General features: G+C 53.4%; 4 protein-coding genes across 4 annotated transcripts; 2 read left to right on the top strand and 2 right to left on the bottom strand.

Moving 5' to 3' along the window:
- Positions 1 to 2,856: 2,856 nt before the first annotated feature.
- Positions 2,857 to 3,821, top strand: HPT1 (hypoxanthine-guanine phosphoribosyltransferase; the record flags this gene model as incomplete). The annotated part of the gene is made up of 3 exons (XM_056217119.1): positions 2,857 to 2,889; positions 3,190 to 3,296; positions 3,350 to 3,821. The coding sequence occupies 3 exons, from the start codon at positions 2,857 to 2,859 to the stop codon at positions 3,819 to 3,821; spliced, it is 612 nt and encodes a 203-aa protein (XP_056068675.1).
- Positions 3,822 to 4,022: 201 nt separating this feature from the next.
- Positions 4,023 to 5,342, bottom strand: N0V89_008362 (uncharacterized protein; the record flags this gene model as incomplete). Its single annotated transcript, XM_056217118.1, has 6 exons — positions 4,023 to 4,160; positions 4,211 to 4,357; positions 4,419 to 4,642; positions 4,765 to 4,893; positions 4,985 to 5,122; positions 5,225 to 5,342. The coding sequence occupies 6 exons, from the start codon at positions 5,340 to 5,342 to the stop codon at positions 4,023 to 4,025; spliced, it is 894 nt and encodes a 297-aa protein (XP_056068674.1).
- A 3,057-nt stretch (positions 5,343 to 8,399) lies between these two features.
- On the top strand, positions 8,400 to 10,966 carry N0V89_008361 (uncharacterized protein; the record flags this gene model as incomplete). The annotated part of the gene is made up of 5 exons (XM_056217117.1): positions 8,400 to 8,466; positions 8,525 to 8,692; positions 8,741 to 9,202; positions 9,250 to 9,533; positions 9,581 to 10,966. The coding sequence occupies 5 exons, from the start codon at positions 8,400 to 8,402 to the stop codon at positions 10,964 to 10,966; spliced, it is 2,367 nt and encodes a 788-aa protein (XP_056068673.1).
- Positions 10,967 to 11,736: 770 nt separating this feature from the next.
- N0V89_008360 (uncharacterized protein) lies at positions 11,737 to 12,459 on the bottom strand (the record flags this gene model as incomplete). The annotated part of the gene is made up of 2 exons (XM_056217116.1): positions 11,737 to 12,205; positions 12,320 to 12,459. 2 exons carry the CDS (start codon positions 12,457 to 12,459, stop codon positions 11,737 to 11,739), a joined length of 609 nt encoding a protein of 202 aa, XP_056068672.1.
- Positions 12,460 to 12,658: the final 199 nt, after the last annotated feature.

Here is a 12,658-nt window from a genome sequence, read left to right as displayed (position 1 = left end):
GCAGGACGCGGCGGGCACTTGGGCGGGCGCACGAGCTGGGAGGTGGAGGTGGCCAGAAGAGGGCATCAGATGGACCAAGAGTCCGCTGTTGGGTGCCGCCGTCGCATGTCCACGCACGCTTTCTCTTGGAACGGCCTGACTGCCGTTGCGGTCCCGCCTCGAGTCTCCACCTGGTTCACGCAGCGGAAGGCTGCTGGCCTCCTCCCCAGCCGTCCGCCTGGGGACCGTCTGCCGACCATCAGCCCCGGCCCCCTGCACCTCGCTGGCCGCTGAAACCGCGGCCAGGCTCCATAGCACGGCGCTGCTCGTTGCGCTACCGCTCTGCGTGTCTCTAATGCACCCTCGCCTTCTCGAACCTGATGCTCGTGGCAAGCTGCCCCGAGACCGTTTCGCGCCAGGCTGAGACTCGCCTTGGCGCGCGCCCTCCAGCTGCTTACGTCCGCTTCCGCCGCTTGCTTCGACCTCGACGATCACCACCGCCTCGGCGCGAGTCTGGTCGACCCAACCATGGCCACGCCGGCCTTTATCGATGCTTTTAGATCCCTACCTTCGCACGCGCGCCAAGCGGCAATCGCTGCGCTTACCGACCACTTCTCGCCCTACGAGTGGCGCCAGATCAAGGCATTGGTCGACTCCAAATCCTTTCAATTCGACATCGTTGGGAGTCTGCCAGCCGAGCTCGTATTTCACATCTTCTCCTTTCTGGATCTCTCGACGCCATTTCGCCTTCAAACTGTAAGTCATGTAGGGCAATGCATCCCACAAACGTAGTACGTGCGGCGCTGCATCTGGTACCTGCATATGTTTCTTGACATCAGCCGGTCCGAAACGGTTCCCTATCCAGCTTCAAATATATGCTATCGACTAGCACCGCCGCTGAGAGTAGCTGGCTCCTGCAATGCAGCTGACACGACCAAACCCAGGTCTCCCGGCGCTGGTGTGGTCTGTTGCGATGTACGAATATCCTGAAGCCCAAGTTGAAAAGCTGGTACGATGGAACAGTCGCTCTTGACGATGCCAACTATGAAGACTGCCTTCGAAGAGCCCGGTGCATCCACAGGTTCCGCACCGGAAATTTTATCGAGGTCGCCGCCTCCGCGACCCTTGCTGGACCGGTCCCAAGTCTTGATAGTAATATTTTGGTCGAAGACTTTCTAGTTGATAATCCTGAACCCCACCGTCAGGTGCGATTGACGAACCTTGTCTCTGGCGAAGAAACGAGAGCTTGCACGGAAGGTCGAGAGGAGATACTCTTTATCGCTGCTTCCACCCAACTAATTGCATGTTGGACGGGGACCCAAACTTGCCATGTATTCGACTTTTCCGGTATACTAAAGGCGAGATTTCGATTGCCGCCGTTTATGGGTAGGTTCAAAGCGTGTCGGGACCGCACTATCATTTGCGGTGGTATCTCGGAGCAACACATCGAACTGTATCTCTGGGATCTCGACTCACAGAAAGGCAAGACGCTGCGTTTGGATCAGCCACCCTTCGAGTCTGGTATAGCTAAGTATGTGCTTCATTCACTTGTAAATGCCACTCTATGGACAGGTGCAGATAATCACAAAGCATGCATCTCCGCTCACCATATGTCTCATGACCCCGTTCACTCATGCAAATTGCACGAATAACATTATTCGATGACCCGCGAGAGGCCATGCACATTCGATCGGTCCCTCGCTAACGACACTGCAGCGATCGATGCTTGGACGTCAGGGTTCTCCCAAATCCGCGTGCACAAACTTTCACGCTCTTCTCGACACGGACTTGCGAAGCTAGATGGTGCGGTCACCACGTCGAGGATATGTCGATACATCATTATGTTATAACGTTTGACGGTCAAGTTATCCAAATGAACAAATTCATGATCCCACTGCCTGCTGGAGCCAGACACTTGGCGGGGGCTTCGATCACAAGCATTCATCCTGTCGATCGAAATGGCGGCTTCCGCGTCAAGGTGTTCTGCCGTTATAATCACAACGGCTTCTCCAGCAGCTTCCACTTCGATGAGAACCTTCAGGTATTCGGTGAGCCAGAGCGTCCGGCATTGTGCTCGGAAGACGTCAAGTCCGCTTGGTGGAAAGATGCCTTCTACCAAGTAGGTTTCGGTTGGGAAGGGGAATCTGATTCAAGATTCCGGATCTACTTCAAGCACCTAGGCACGAGGTATGTTCGCACTCACGAACGTCGCGAAATGGTGGGACGTAGCCTGCAATAACACTGCCAAAGTTTATCGACGACTTGGCCATGCATGAAAGTGCTACGTCCTACCTACCATGTCTTCTGCCTTGTTTACCATTTCGCATCTGATAGGAATACGTCTAACATGATATAGTAGTGGTCAGGACAGCCACCAGGCTCAGCCATGTGTTGTACTGGAGAGATACGGACTCGACGCGCTAGTCGGTGGAATGCATTTATGGCTTCTACTTAATGATAAATTCGCAGTGGTTGGCGCGCTGGACAGAATCTACGTGTTCTCCTTCATAGCGAAGGCAAAAACGACGGACTCGGCGATGGCACCTGTCGAGAGAGAAAATGAAGGGAAGCTTCTGCTCCGGAGGTGGACGCCAGAACATCTTGCTATTTGATGCTGCGATACTACATGACTTCTTCGGACTGGCAGTCAACACGTCTTTTCCCAGGTTCCCAAGCATTAGCACATGCCCGTTTCTGCCTGACATGTGATTGGCTTTACAGAAATCACCCCGCGCTAACCTCTTCAGGCCTGCGGGGTGCGTCGGCAGCCTCCGAATCGTTTCCCGTTGACTGTCCAAGTCCGCCTGTCAAGAATTTTTCGGGAGCTTTCACAACCCCATCCACGCCTCTTCGACCGCCCTTCGCCGCTCCCACATCATGGTCGAGAAGATTTACGTCACGTACAACCAGGTACGTGCAGCATTTCCGTCTCCGGTTCTGCAATCCTGAAACAGCAAGAGCATGGCGCATGTAGCTGCGAGTACTGCTGCAGTACCTATACGCGAGTCTCCCAGTGAGCGGATGACTTTCATGCTGTGCGAGTGCATTATAGTTACAGCCTATCCTATCCTGAGGACGCGTCATCTGCAGCTTTGCGGCACCTTGTTCTTCTGTTTCCACTTCACACTTCTTCCCATTTATCCGATCCCTGGTCGCCTTACTGTTCGCCTATTATCGTGATATGTAGACTAATAATATTCTCGTTATTAGGTGCACAAGCTGTGCCAGAGTTCGGCCCAGCGCATCCTGAATGATTTCAAGCCGCAGCTCATGGTCGCCATCGGCGGTGGAGGCTACGTTCCCGCGCGCATTCTGCGGTACGCCCACCTCTTCACCCCGCCTTCAAAACCTTTTCCTAATCTTACGACAGATCCTTCCTAAAGAAGCCCGGCTCCCCTAACATTCCCATCCAAGCTATTGGCCTCTCCCTCTATGAAACTCTCGGCACCGACCCCGTCGAGCAGCCCGGCACAAAAGTAACTCGCACGCAATGGCTGGACCTCTCCTCGCTCGAGATGGCCAACCTGATCGGCAAGAACATCCTCATCGTCGATGAAGTTGACGATACCCGGACGACGCTCGAGTACGCCGTTAAGGAGCTCGAGAAGGATGTCATCGAGGCGCAGAAGAAGCTCGGTCGTGAGAGCGAGAAGACGAACTTCAGCATCTTCGTGCTGCACAACAAGGATAAGACGAAGAAGGGTGCACTGCCCGAGGATGTTGTGCAGGGACGGTATCACGCGGCTGTGACGGTTGGGGATGAGTGGATTTGCTATCCGTGGGAGGCGATGGATATTGATGAGCATGATCGTCTGTCCAAGGCGCAGGAGTCGAAGAAGTAGATGGGTTGGAAAAAGTTTATGGGTTTGGGTTTGGGTGTTGATCATGGGTTGAGCATATGGCATTTGGGTGGATTTACGGAGTTCAAGAGTGATGGTTGCATATAGTGGCCGGAGGGCATACATTCCGCACTCATAGACATGAATAAACTACGCCTCGGGCGTCTATCACATTCCATTCATAACATCCCATCTAATCGGCCTCTAAACACCAACCTCAAACCGTCCCTCGATCAACGACCAGAACTCCTCGACCAACGCCTTCTGCCCCTCGCCGCCCCTTACCGCCAAATACCTTCTCTCATCCACTCTCGGCTCCCAGTTTCCAGGGTTCGCGTCAACCTAAGTCACATCAGGACAACGGACACACTCTGTACCGGAACCTAACTTACCATAATACCCCCCGCCTCACTCAAAATGACCCAACCCGCGCAAACGTCCCAAGCCCAACATCCCGCCTCCCAATACACATCGATATCCCCCGCCGCCACAGCGCACAGATTCAGCGCTGCGCTGCCCAAACTTCTCAGCCCATGGACCTACGCGTTGGAATGCAAAGTCAGCTGAGCTATATCTGCTCCGATTCCGGATGCCACATACCATGCCTCCACCCCTCTCCTTCGCCTCAGCTAGCTTTGCAAATGTCTTCGATTTTACGGCGAAGTCGTTACCAGAGCGGTCAGAGCCCCATTCTACGGCTACGAGGCAGGTGTTTAGTGTTTCGAGGGGGGTGGCGGGGTAGAGCGGGAGTTTCTGCTTTTGGTTCTGTGGCGTGAGGAGGAACTGGGTTAGGTAGGAGCCGTGGCCTTTGATGCCGGAGTAGACTGCGAGGGTGGTTAGGATGAATTATTTCGGTTGGGCAGGTTGGGTTGTGTCGGATGGTTGGGTCCGGACTTGTAACTAACAGTCGATGTGAGACGAGGGTAAGAGAGGAGAATGAACATACGGGTTTGCGTGAAGGGGTTGTAGACGATGCCGATTGTGGGGAGTTGGTTGATTGCGAGGCCGAGAGAGATGGCGACGTAGGGGTGGCGATGGACGAAGTTTGTTGTGCCGTCTATGGGGTCGAGAATGACTTTCCCATCTCACTGTTAGCATCTTGTTCGGAGGGCGCCGCGACTGGGCGACCAGAGTCTCTCCCTAATCTTGTGTCGAATAGAACGTACATGTTGGCGCGTCGGTGAGCTTGTCGCCGGGCTTGTAGGTCTCTTCTCCCATAAAGGAGAAGTTGGGGTACTTCTCGTGGAGAGAAGTAGAGATTATCTTTTCGACTGCTTGATCGGTTTCGGTGACGAGATCGACGGCTGGAAGCATGTTCAGCTTGGTTCCAGTAGACATTGATCAGGTTGCATAGTATCCGATCGGTGAAGACTTTGGGATTATTATAGCCTGTTCATGGAACTTACAGTTCTTTTTCGAGCCCGCTGCTCCTGTTGATGGCGTCGCGGACGTAATGCGCTCTCCCACCTTGCGCGCGACTTCGATCATGAAGTCGTGGACTTCTTGGAGGTCGATGTCGGACATGGTGTCTACGGTAATGCAAGACGAATCCCAAAGGCTGAATTTCAGAAGTAGTGGACGAAGGTTCCGCAATAAGCTGACTGCAAAAGACTGTATTCATTGCGTAGGAAACACCCCACGGCGGGGCACTGCTATCGATAACAGCTGCAGGTACGCGCCCAATCAGCCTTCCTTCCCTGACTCGTGCCATCCTCGCGCATCACCTCGGCTGCAACGTCTTCGTGCTGCCTCGTAACGAACGCTTCTATCAAAATCATGGACAACGACGGGGTCTCGGGCCCCAACACCATCGATCGACTCTCCACCATCCCCTGGTGCCGCGCTCTTCTCGATTCGCCCGAATGGACGCGAACGCGGACGTCATCACGCGTTGCGAAGGCGTCCACCGAGGATGCATACTTTGCCGAGACGCTGGGGACGCAGCGCACTATTCGCTCGTGTACGGCGCTGAGGCCAAGGGAGGAGAGTAACAGCGGTGTGGAGGAGCTGTATCTCGAAGAGCTCAAGATTATCTACGAGATTGGAGAGGGGACGAGCGGGTGGCCTAGTAAGTGCTTAGATCCGAAACGTACCAAAGTGTCTAGACTTTCGGTCTATTGATCTTCTGGTTCATGAAAGTTCGCTTTCATCGAAACTTCGAATACCGAACTTTCGGTCTACCAGATGTGTCTATTGAAGTTGCCGGTCAGTTAACTTCGCTGACTTGATCTCCGAACGCTAGGGATCGCGCACGGAGGGTTTGTGGTGACTCTCTTGGATGAGTCCATGGGGATGCTGCTGCAGCTCAACACCGATGTCAGGATCCAGAATAATGTTCGACCGCACGAGGGCATGAATGGTTTCACTGCATGTAAGTCGCGGCGGCCGCCTTACCCGCGGTATATGCGGTGAATTCCAGAACTTCCTCAGCACGGCTGATTCAGGACAGACCTGAACACGACTTATAAGAAGCCTGTCCCTGCGCCGGCGACAGTCTTGTGCAATGTCAAACTGCTTCGACGTGAGAGAAATAAGATGTATCTGCGTGCTACGGTTGAAGACGGCCATGGAACTGTCTTCACGATTGGCGATGCTATGTTCGTAGAAGTGAAGAGTAAGCTGTGAAGAACAATGCTAAGACTAGTACACCGACTCTGTGACGAAGGCCATGTGATGCCTTGTGAGCCTTGCTGCAACAGGCAGGTATGTATAACGATTATCACATGTGAGCTTCGCTGACCGGCACTGGGTAGATTTCTTCCGCTTCTTCAACCGCTCAAGTTTACTTTTGGAAAATGCTGTTTCGTCGAAGCAACGTTTCTTGAGCCGCTCCAGTAGCACTATGTGACATCCGAAAGTTGCGTGAAAGGGCTGCTATCCCAAAGAGCAGTCTTACGACCGAGCCTGGCGTTGGTCTTATGTAGTCAAGTGTAACATCATGTAGGACTGCCGTGGAGCACGTACATTGCCGCCCATCCCTTTGGCCTTTCCGCCCCATACCTTGGATCGTTGGTGCAAGCGCCTGACGGAGTATGCACTCGAAGCGGAATTCAATCACATGGTTTCGGACATGTTGTTTTTCCAAGATCGTCGCGTCTCAAGCAAACTCAGGAGTCAAGCTGTCGCCTCGCCATACTGGTATCAGCTGCCGTAGAAGCTAGAGCGTACGTGCCCCGGAACATTTGCAAATAGGCAGACATTCTCAAGTTCAACGTCCTGCATGCGTCGGCCTCGGCGGCGGGGTGGCTGTTCATCTAGGACGCGAATCCTATTGGCTAATGACCATAAAAAGAAGGTGATATCACGACCTGTCACTGGCTGCGGTCGACGGCACTGTAATCTCCCCACGTTTCGCAGTCCCATCCGCCATGGTAGATTCTTTCGTGGTCAGGAGTTTGTGGGACGCGTGCCCCGGATTGTGATGTGCGACAGGCATTTGCTTCCTCCATTCATGATCGACGAAGCACTGCAACATCGCAAAGCGCCCAAGTGCACGTCTCCACGGGAGTTCGATCCTCCTCGGCACTCAAGTAACATTTGAAGGGCCATGTACCTGCGTGTCTGCGACAAAAGCGCCTCCGTCCAGAGGAAGCGGGTTGGACAAGGCAGAATCAAGTCTCTGGAATGGAACCGCCATAACCGCTTACGGCAACTCCCAAGACGGACAAGATGCCCTTACATGGCGACTGCTAGCCCGGTGGAACACTCACCAGACCTGCGGCAGCTTGCGACGAAGCTGCAGAGAAGCCGTACTGCAGCCCGGATGTAACTTTCGAGCAGTTCTGAGCACGCGCGCAAGCGGACTCGAGCGCACCGGGTCATAGGGCCGTAAGAGAGATGCTGTGTGACAGCCTTGAACTCGGATGTACCCCGCAAAATCCGTGCGCCACGAGGCTTGTGCGACTCCGAATGGATCGCGCCAGGGACCAGAAGCAAAGGCCACCGTTTTTCCAGGACGTGGGCGACTGGGCATTCTGTCTGAAGAATAGTGCCCCCTTCACATGCCCCTAGCATAACGCGGGCAGCGGTTGGACGAACTTGCTCAGACGTCGAGCCGGCCCGGTGACTATTCCCGAAGCTGGCTAAATGAGGCTACGTGCAGCCGTCTTCTCAAGTATGTTTGGTCGTCCGACATGCTCATTTCGGACAACAACCTCTCCTTCTCCATACTTCTCCATCCCTGCATTAGACTTCACGTAGACACCCTGTCTGACCAGCATCCATGCCCAGTTCACCGAGGCCCCTAGCCGCCACTGTAGGTCGTCTGGCTGGGCACACGTTGACTGTGGAGTCACGGTTCATATGACCGCTGTTATGATTGATCCAGTGGACAAAATGGCTAGTCACCAGGCTGTTTCTGACTTCTCCTTGAGGCATGACCGCGGCGTGTCTAACCTGCGATTCGTCGCTTCCGTTCATCCCCCGTCACTGCCCCAGATCTCAACTGTCCTTGAGGGTCATATAAGTGCCACTGCGGCACCTTCTCCTTGCCCTCCACACGCTCCTTTCCACTGCTTTTGGGAACTCAGGTTTTGCATAACTGCAGCAGCTTAGCGAACATTGTCAACTATATCTGTCATCATGCGTATGCTTTCCTTCCTTTCCTGCCTACTGGCAGCGGGAGGCCCTCTGGCCGCCCTGGCCCTGCGTATGTGTTCCCTTCACCTTCATTTATAGCAATCCAGACTGATATAGCCTCACCACAGCCTCCCCAATCGGTCACGGCGCCTCAAGCGCCGCCGAGACTCACCTCGAGGAACGCCAGGCAAGCTCATACTGGCTAGAAACTATCCAGAAGCAGGGACGTGCGGCCTTCAATGCGAATCCGGCTGCATACAAGGTCTTCCGAAATGTTAAGGACTACGGGGCAAAAGGTACGTGTCGAACTCGAGAGGGTCATATCCTTGGCTAACTGTACGCAGGCGATGGTGTTACTGACGACTCGGCTGCTATCAATGCTGCAATCACCGACGGCAATCGTTGCGCTCCGTGGGTATGCGAGTCCTCAACGGACACTCCTGCTATCGTCTACTTCCCCAGCGGTACATACGTAATCGGAAAGCCGATTATCATGTACTACATGACACAACTTCATGGAAACCCCAACAGCCGGCCAGTGCTCAAGGCCTCACCAAGTCTACAAGCTCTGGCGTTGATCGATGCTAGTCCCTATCAGGATGGCACGGGAAAGCCAGGGTGGACATCGACCAATGTGTTTGCTCGACAAATTCGCAACTTTGTCATCGACTTGACTCCGATTCCTGCCACCAGCGGCGCTCAGGGTATCCATTGGCCAGCATCTCAGGCGACCAGCATCCAGAACGTTAAGATTCAGATGAACGTTGCAACGAACTCGGTGCATGCTGGTATCTTCATCGAGAATGGTAAGCCACCTCAGACCTCGTGTGAATACACGTACTAAACAGGATAGGTTCCGGAGGACATCTCACAGACATCGAAACCGTGGGTGGTTTGTACGGACTAAATGTGGGCAACCAACAATTTACCATGAAGAACATCAAGATTTCGAATGCCGTTATCGGTATCAGCCAAATCTGGAACTGGGGATGGCTGTGGAAGGGTCTTACAATCAGCGACTGCAGCACTGCCGCGTTTTCGATGAAGGGTCTGAAGGACAACAGTCCTGATCAAAACGTAGCATCAGTGATCATTATTGACAGCACCATCACCAACTGTCCGATATTTGTGGACTCGGTCAGTGCCCTCTCACCCGCATGCAGATCTTGACTGACACAAGTTAGGCTTGGACTAAGACTTCTACCGCGTCTGGCGCTGGTCAACTCATTCTGGAGAACATCGCTCTGAGCAACGTTCCTGTCGCTGTCAAGGGTCCAAGCGGAACTGTCCTTGCAGGCGGTACCACCACTATTACAGGCTGGGGCCAAGGTAACCAGTATACCCCTGATGGGCCGACCAAGTTCCAAGGTGCGATCACTCCGAAGCGCCCCGCCGGCCTTCTGGATGGCAAGAACTTTTACGCCAAGTCTAAGCCTCAATACGAAACTATCGCGGTCGGCAACTTTGTAAGCGCACGCACTTCTGGAGCTAAGGGTGACGGAAGTACGGATGATACTACTGCGCTCCAGAATGCAATCAACTCTGTTGCTTCTTCCGGCAAGATACTCTTCCTCGATCACGGCCATTACAAGATCACGAAGACCCTTTACATTCCTGCCGGTACTAAGATCGTGGGTGAGACGTACCCTATCATCTTGGCTAGTGGCAGCACTTGGAGCAGCAAGACAAACGCCGTGCCGGTCGTCCAGATTGGCAAGGCTGGCGAAAGCGGCAGCGTTGAACTATCTGATTTCCTGATCGGTACTCAGGGACCAACTCCTGGCGCTAAGCTGATCGAGTACAACATGGCGACGACTAAAGGCTCTGGCCTCTGGGATGTTCATACCCGTATCGGTGGCGCGAAAGGGACTCAACTCCAAGTCGCCCAATGCCCCGTTGGTAGTGTTAACGATGCTTGCATGGCTGCCCATACCAATGTCCACATCACGAAGAGCGCGAGCAACGTTTACATGGAGAACAATTGGTTCTGGACAGCTGACCACGACCTTGATGACGCTGCTTCTACTCAAATCTCCATCTTTGTGGGCCGAGGTCTTCTCGTAGAAGGCTCCAATATCTGGCTCTATGGCAACGGAGTGGAGCATCAGTCTTTGTACCAGTACCAGTTCGCAAACGCCAAGGACGTCTTCGCCGGCTTCATCCAGAGCGAGACACCATATTACATGCCGACACCAGATGCGAAGGCTCAGCCGTACCCTGTTGACAGCACACTCAATGACCCCAACTACAATACGATCTGCCCTGCCGACCAACGTTGCGACGCGCTTGGTCTCCGCGTCCTGAACTCATCGAACATTCTACTTTATGGAGCAGGTTTCTATTCCTTCTTCATCTCCAACAACAATGCATGCAGTAAGGACACCAACTCGGTCCGCGACTGCCAGAACCGCATTGTCAGCATCGAGGGCTCCTCTACCGTTCTGGCGTACTCTCTGAATGAGGTCGGCGCACTCCAGATGGTCACCATCGATGGCGTCGACAAGGCGGCTTGGACGCCCAATCTTTCTGGCTATGCTAATACCATTGGCTATTTCTCATACAAGATCTAGGATTGGTTTATGTGGCTGGCTCATTATTATGGCTAGGCGAGTATCTTCTGCTGTATATATTTGCGGCTTCAGGACCTGGGCAATGGTCGTTGTATATATCCCATATTCTTCGTTTTGCATGTCGGGACATTTACGGGCTCAAATGAAATTGCATCAAATGACGAATGGCATTTGCCTTGAGTGGATTGGTTCAACTAGGATCTGTGATAGTCCTGCGTGCTATGAGATACACTGCACGCACTGCCTTCGCATGTATCCTGTTCGTTTAAAGGTTCTCAAAGTAGGGAATCCGTAGGCGGAACTCCCGAGGTCAGCTCGTGGGCCGCTTGATCACCTGCTCCTTCTCTTTTGGCGGCCTTGGCGGCACTACATCCACAATCCTACTCCCATCCATCACAATGGCAATGCCATTAGTACCAGCCTCTAGCTCCTTTACCTACTCCACGCACTTCAGTACGCTCCGCGGCCGCCCGGACATTATCAGCCCGCAAGAATCTCTTTTCGTCGCGGATGCTCTCCAGCAACGCCTCCAACTCCGGCTAATGCTCGGGCTTCTATGCTAAGGCGCGGATGTCGAGATCGGTCTCAAAGAAAACCTAGCACTGTTGGTACAGGAACTCGGTCTCGACGTTGAGCAGCATGGTATTTTCGATTTCTGCGCTCAAGAGGCAGCATGGCGAACTGCGATGTAACTATCGTCATAACAGCACGCACACCTAGAGCCAAATAGGCTAGGGAAGGAACTTTTGCAAAGCACAATATGCTTGTGATTACGTCAAATTCTTGCGCACACCGCCTTCAACCAGTTGATCCGCAAAGTGCACCTTTCTATTCTTCTTCAAAGAGGAGAGTGGGCTGCAGTACAGCAATTCCTCTTCCTCACCGTTGTGGGGTACATCTGATACAGGGTACTTGTAATGTCGATGGAACCTCTCGAGAGCCGCTTGAGCACCATGCACAGTAGTGACACGCCCGTTATCATGAGTAGCAGGTGGAATATAAGAGTCCAAGCGATTCTCAATAACCGCCTGGGACTCAAGCTTGTTTACCAGGTTCAGTAATTCAAGACGAGCCGCACGCCACGCCAATTTCAGACAGCCATAGTCTGGATGAGCTGTCCTCGGCTCAGGGTCTTTTCGAAATGGGCCGCCGAACTTTCCCCATGCTTGAGTGATTGCGCCCAGAAACTCGATGGAGTGGTCCACTTGGCACACTGGGCAAAAGTCCTCTACGGTCGCGCTGGGATGGATTGCATGGTCACACTCAGGCTTCTTCGGATCTGGCGTACGCCAAAAGAGACTGGTGATACTGCTCATACTTAAAATGTTCCTGGAGGCTGGACGGTTCACGTACCGATGGTACTCTTCGGCGCTGGAGACGTAACTGACATTGGGCGAAAGACTCTTATGTTGCTTCTTCTGCCATGCATTGAACTGGACATGGCTGGTGGGCCAGAGGACCTTCGCATGAACAATCTTTTTGGAGCCAGCCATTGGGGAGAGGGGTTGAATCGTCTTTGGAGGGTTTATCTGTTCCTACGGTTGTATATGATATGGGGAACGATATGCCCACGGTTCTCCTTGCCTTATTGGCCGCGTAGGGCGTTGTCGTTCTTTCACAAGAAGCTTCAACGCCGCACCTTGCGACATCCACACATCATGTGGCCCTGCCAGCATTACAAGGACCAGCTCG

This window comes from Didymosphaeria variabile (assembly GCF_027946475.1).
Source record: "Didymosphaeria variabile strain IMI 356815 chromosome Unknown scaffold_6, whole genome shotgun sequence".
Taxonomy (NCBI): domain Eukaryota; kingdom Fungi; phylum Ascomycota; class Dothideomycetes; order Pleosporales; family Didymosphaeriaceae; genus Didymosphaeria; species Didymosphaeria variabile.
This window is presented reverse-complemented; position numbering and strand designations above follow the sequence as displayed.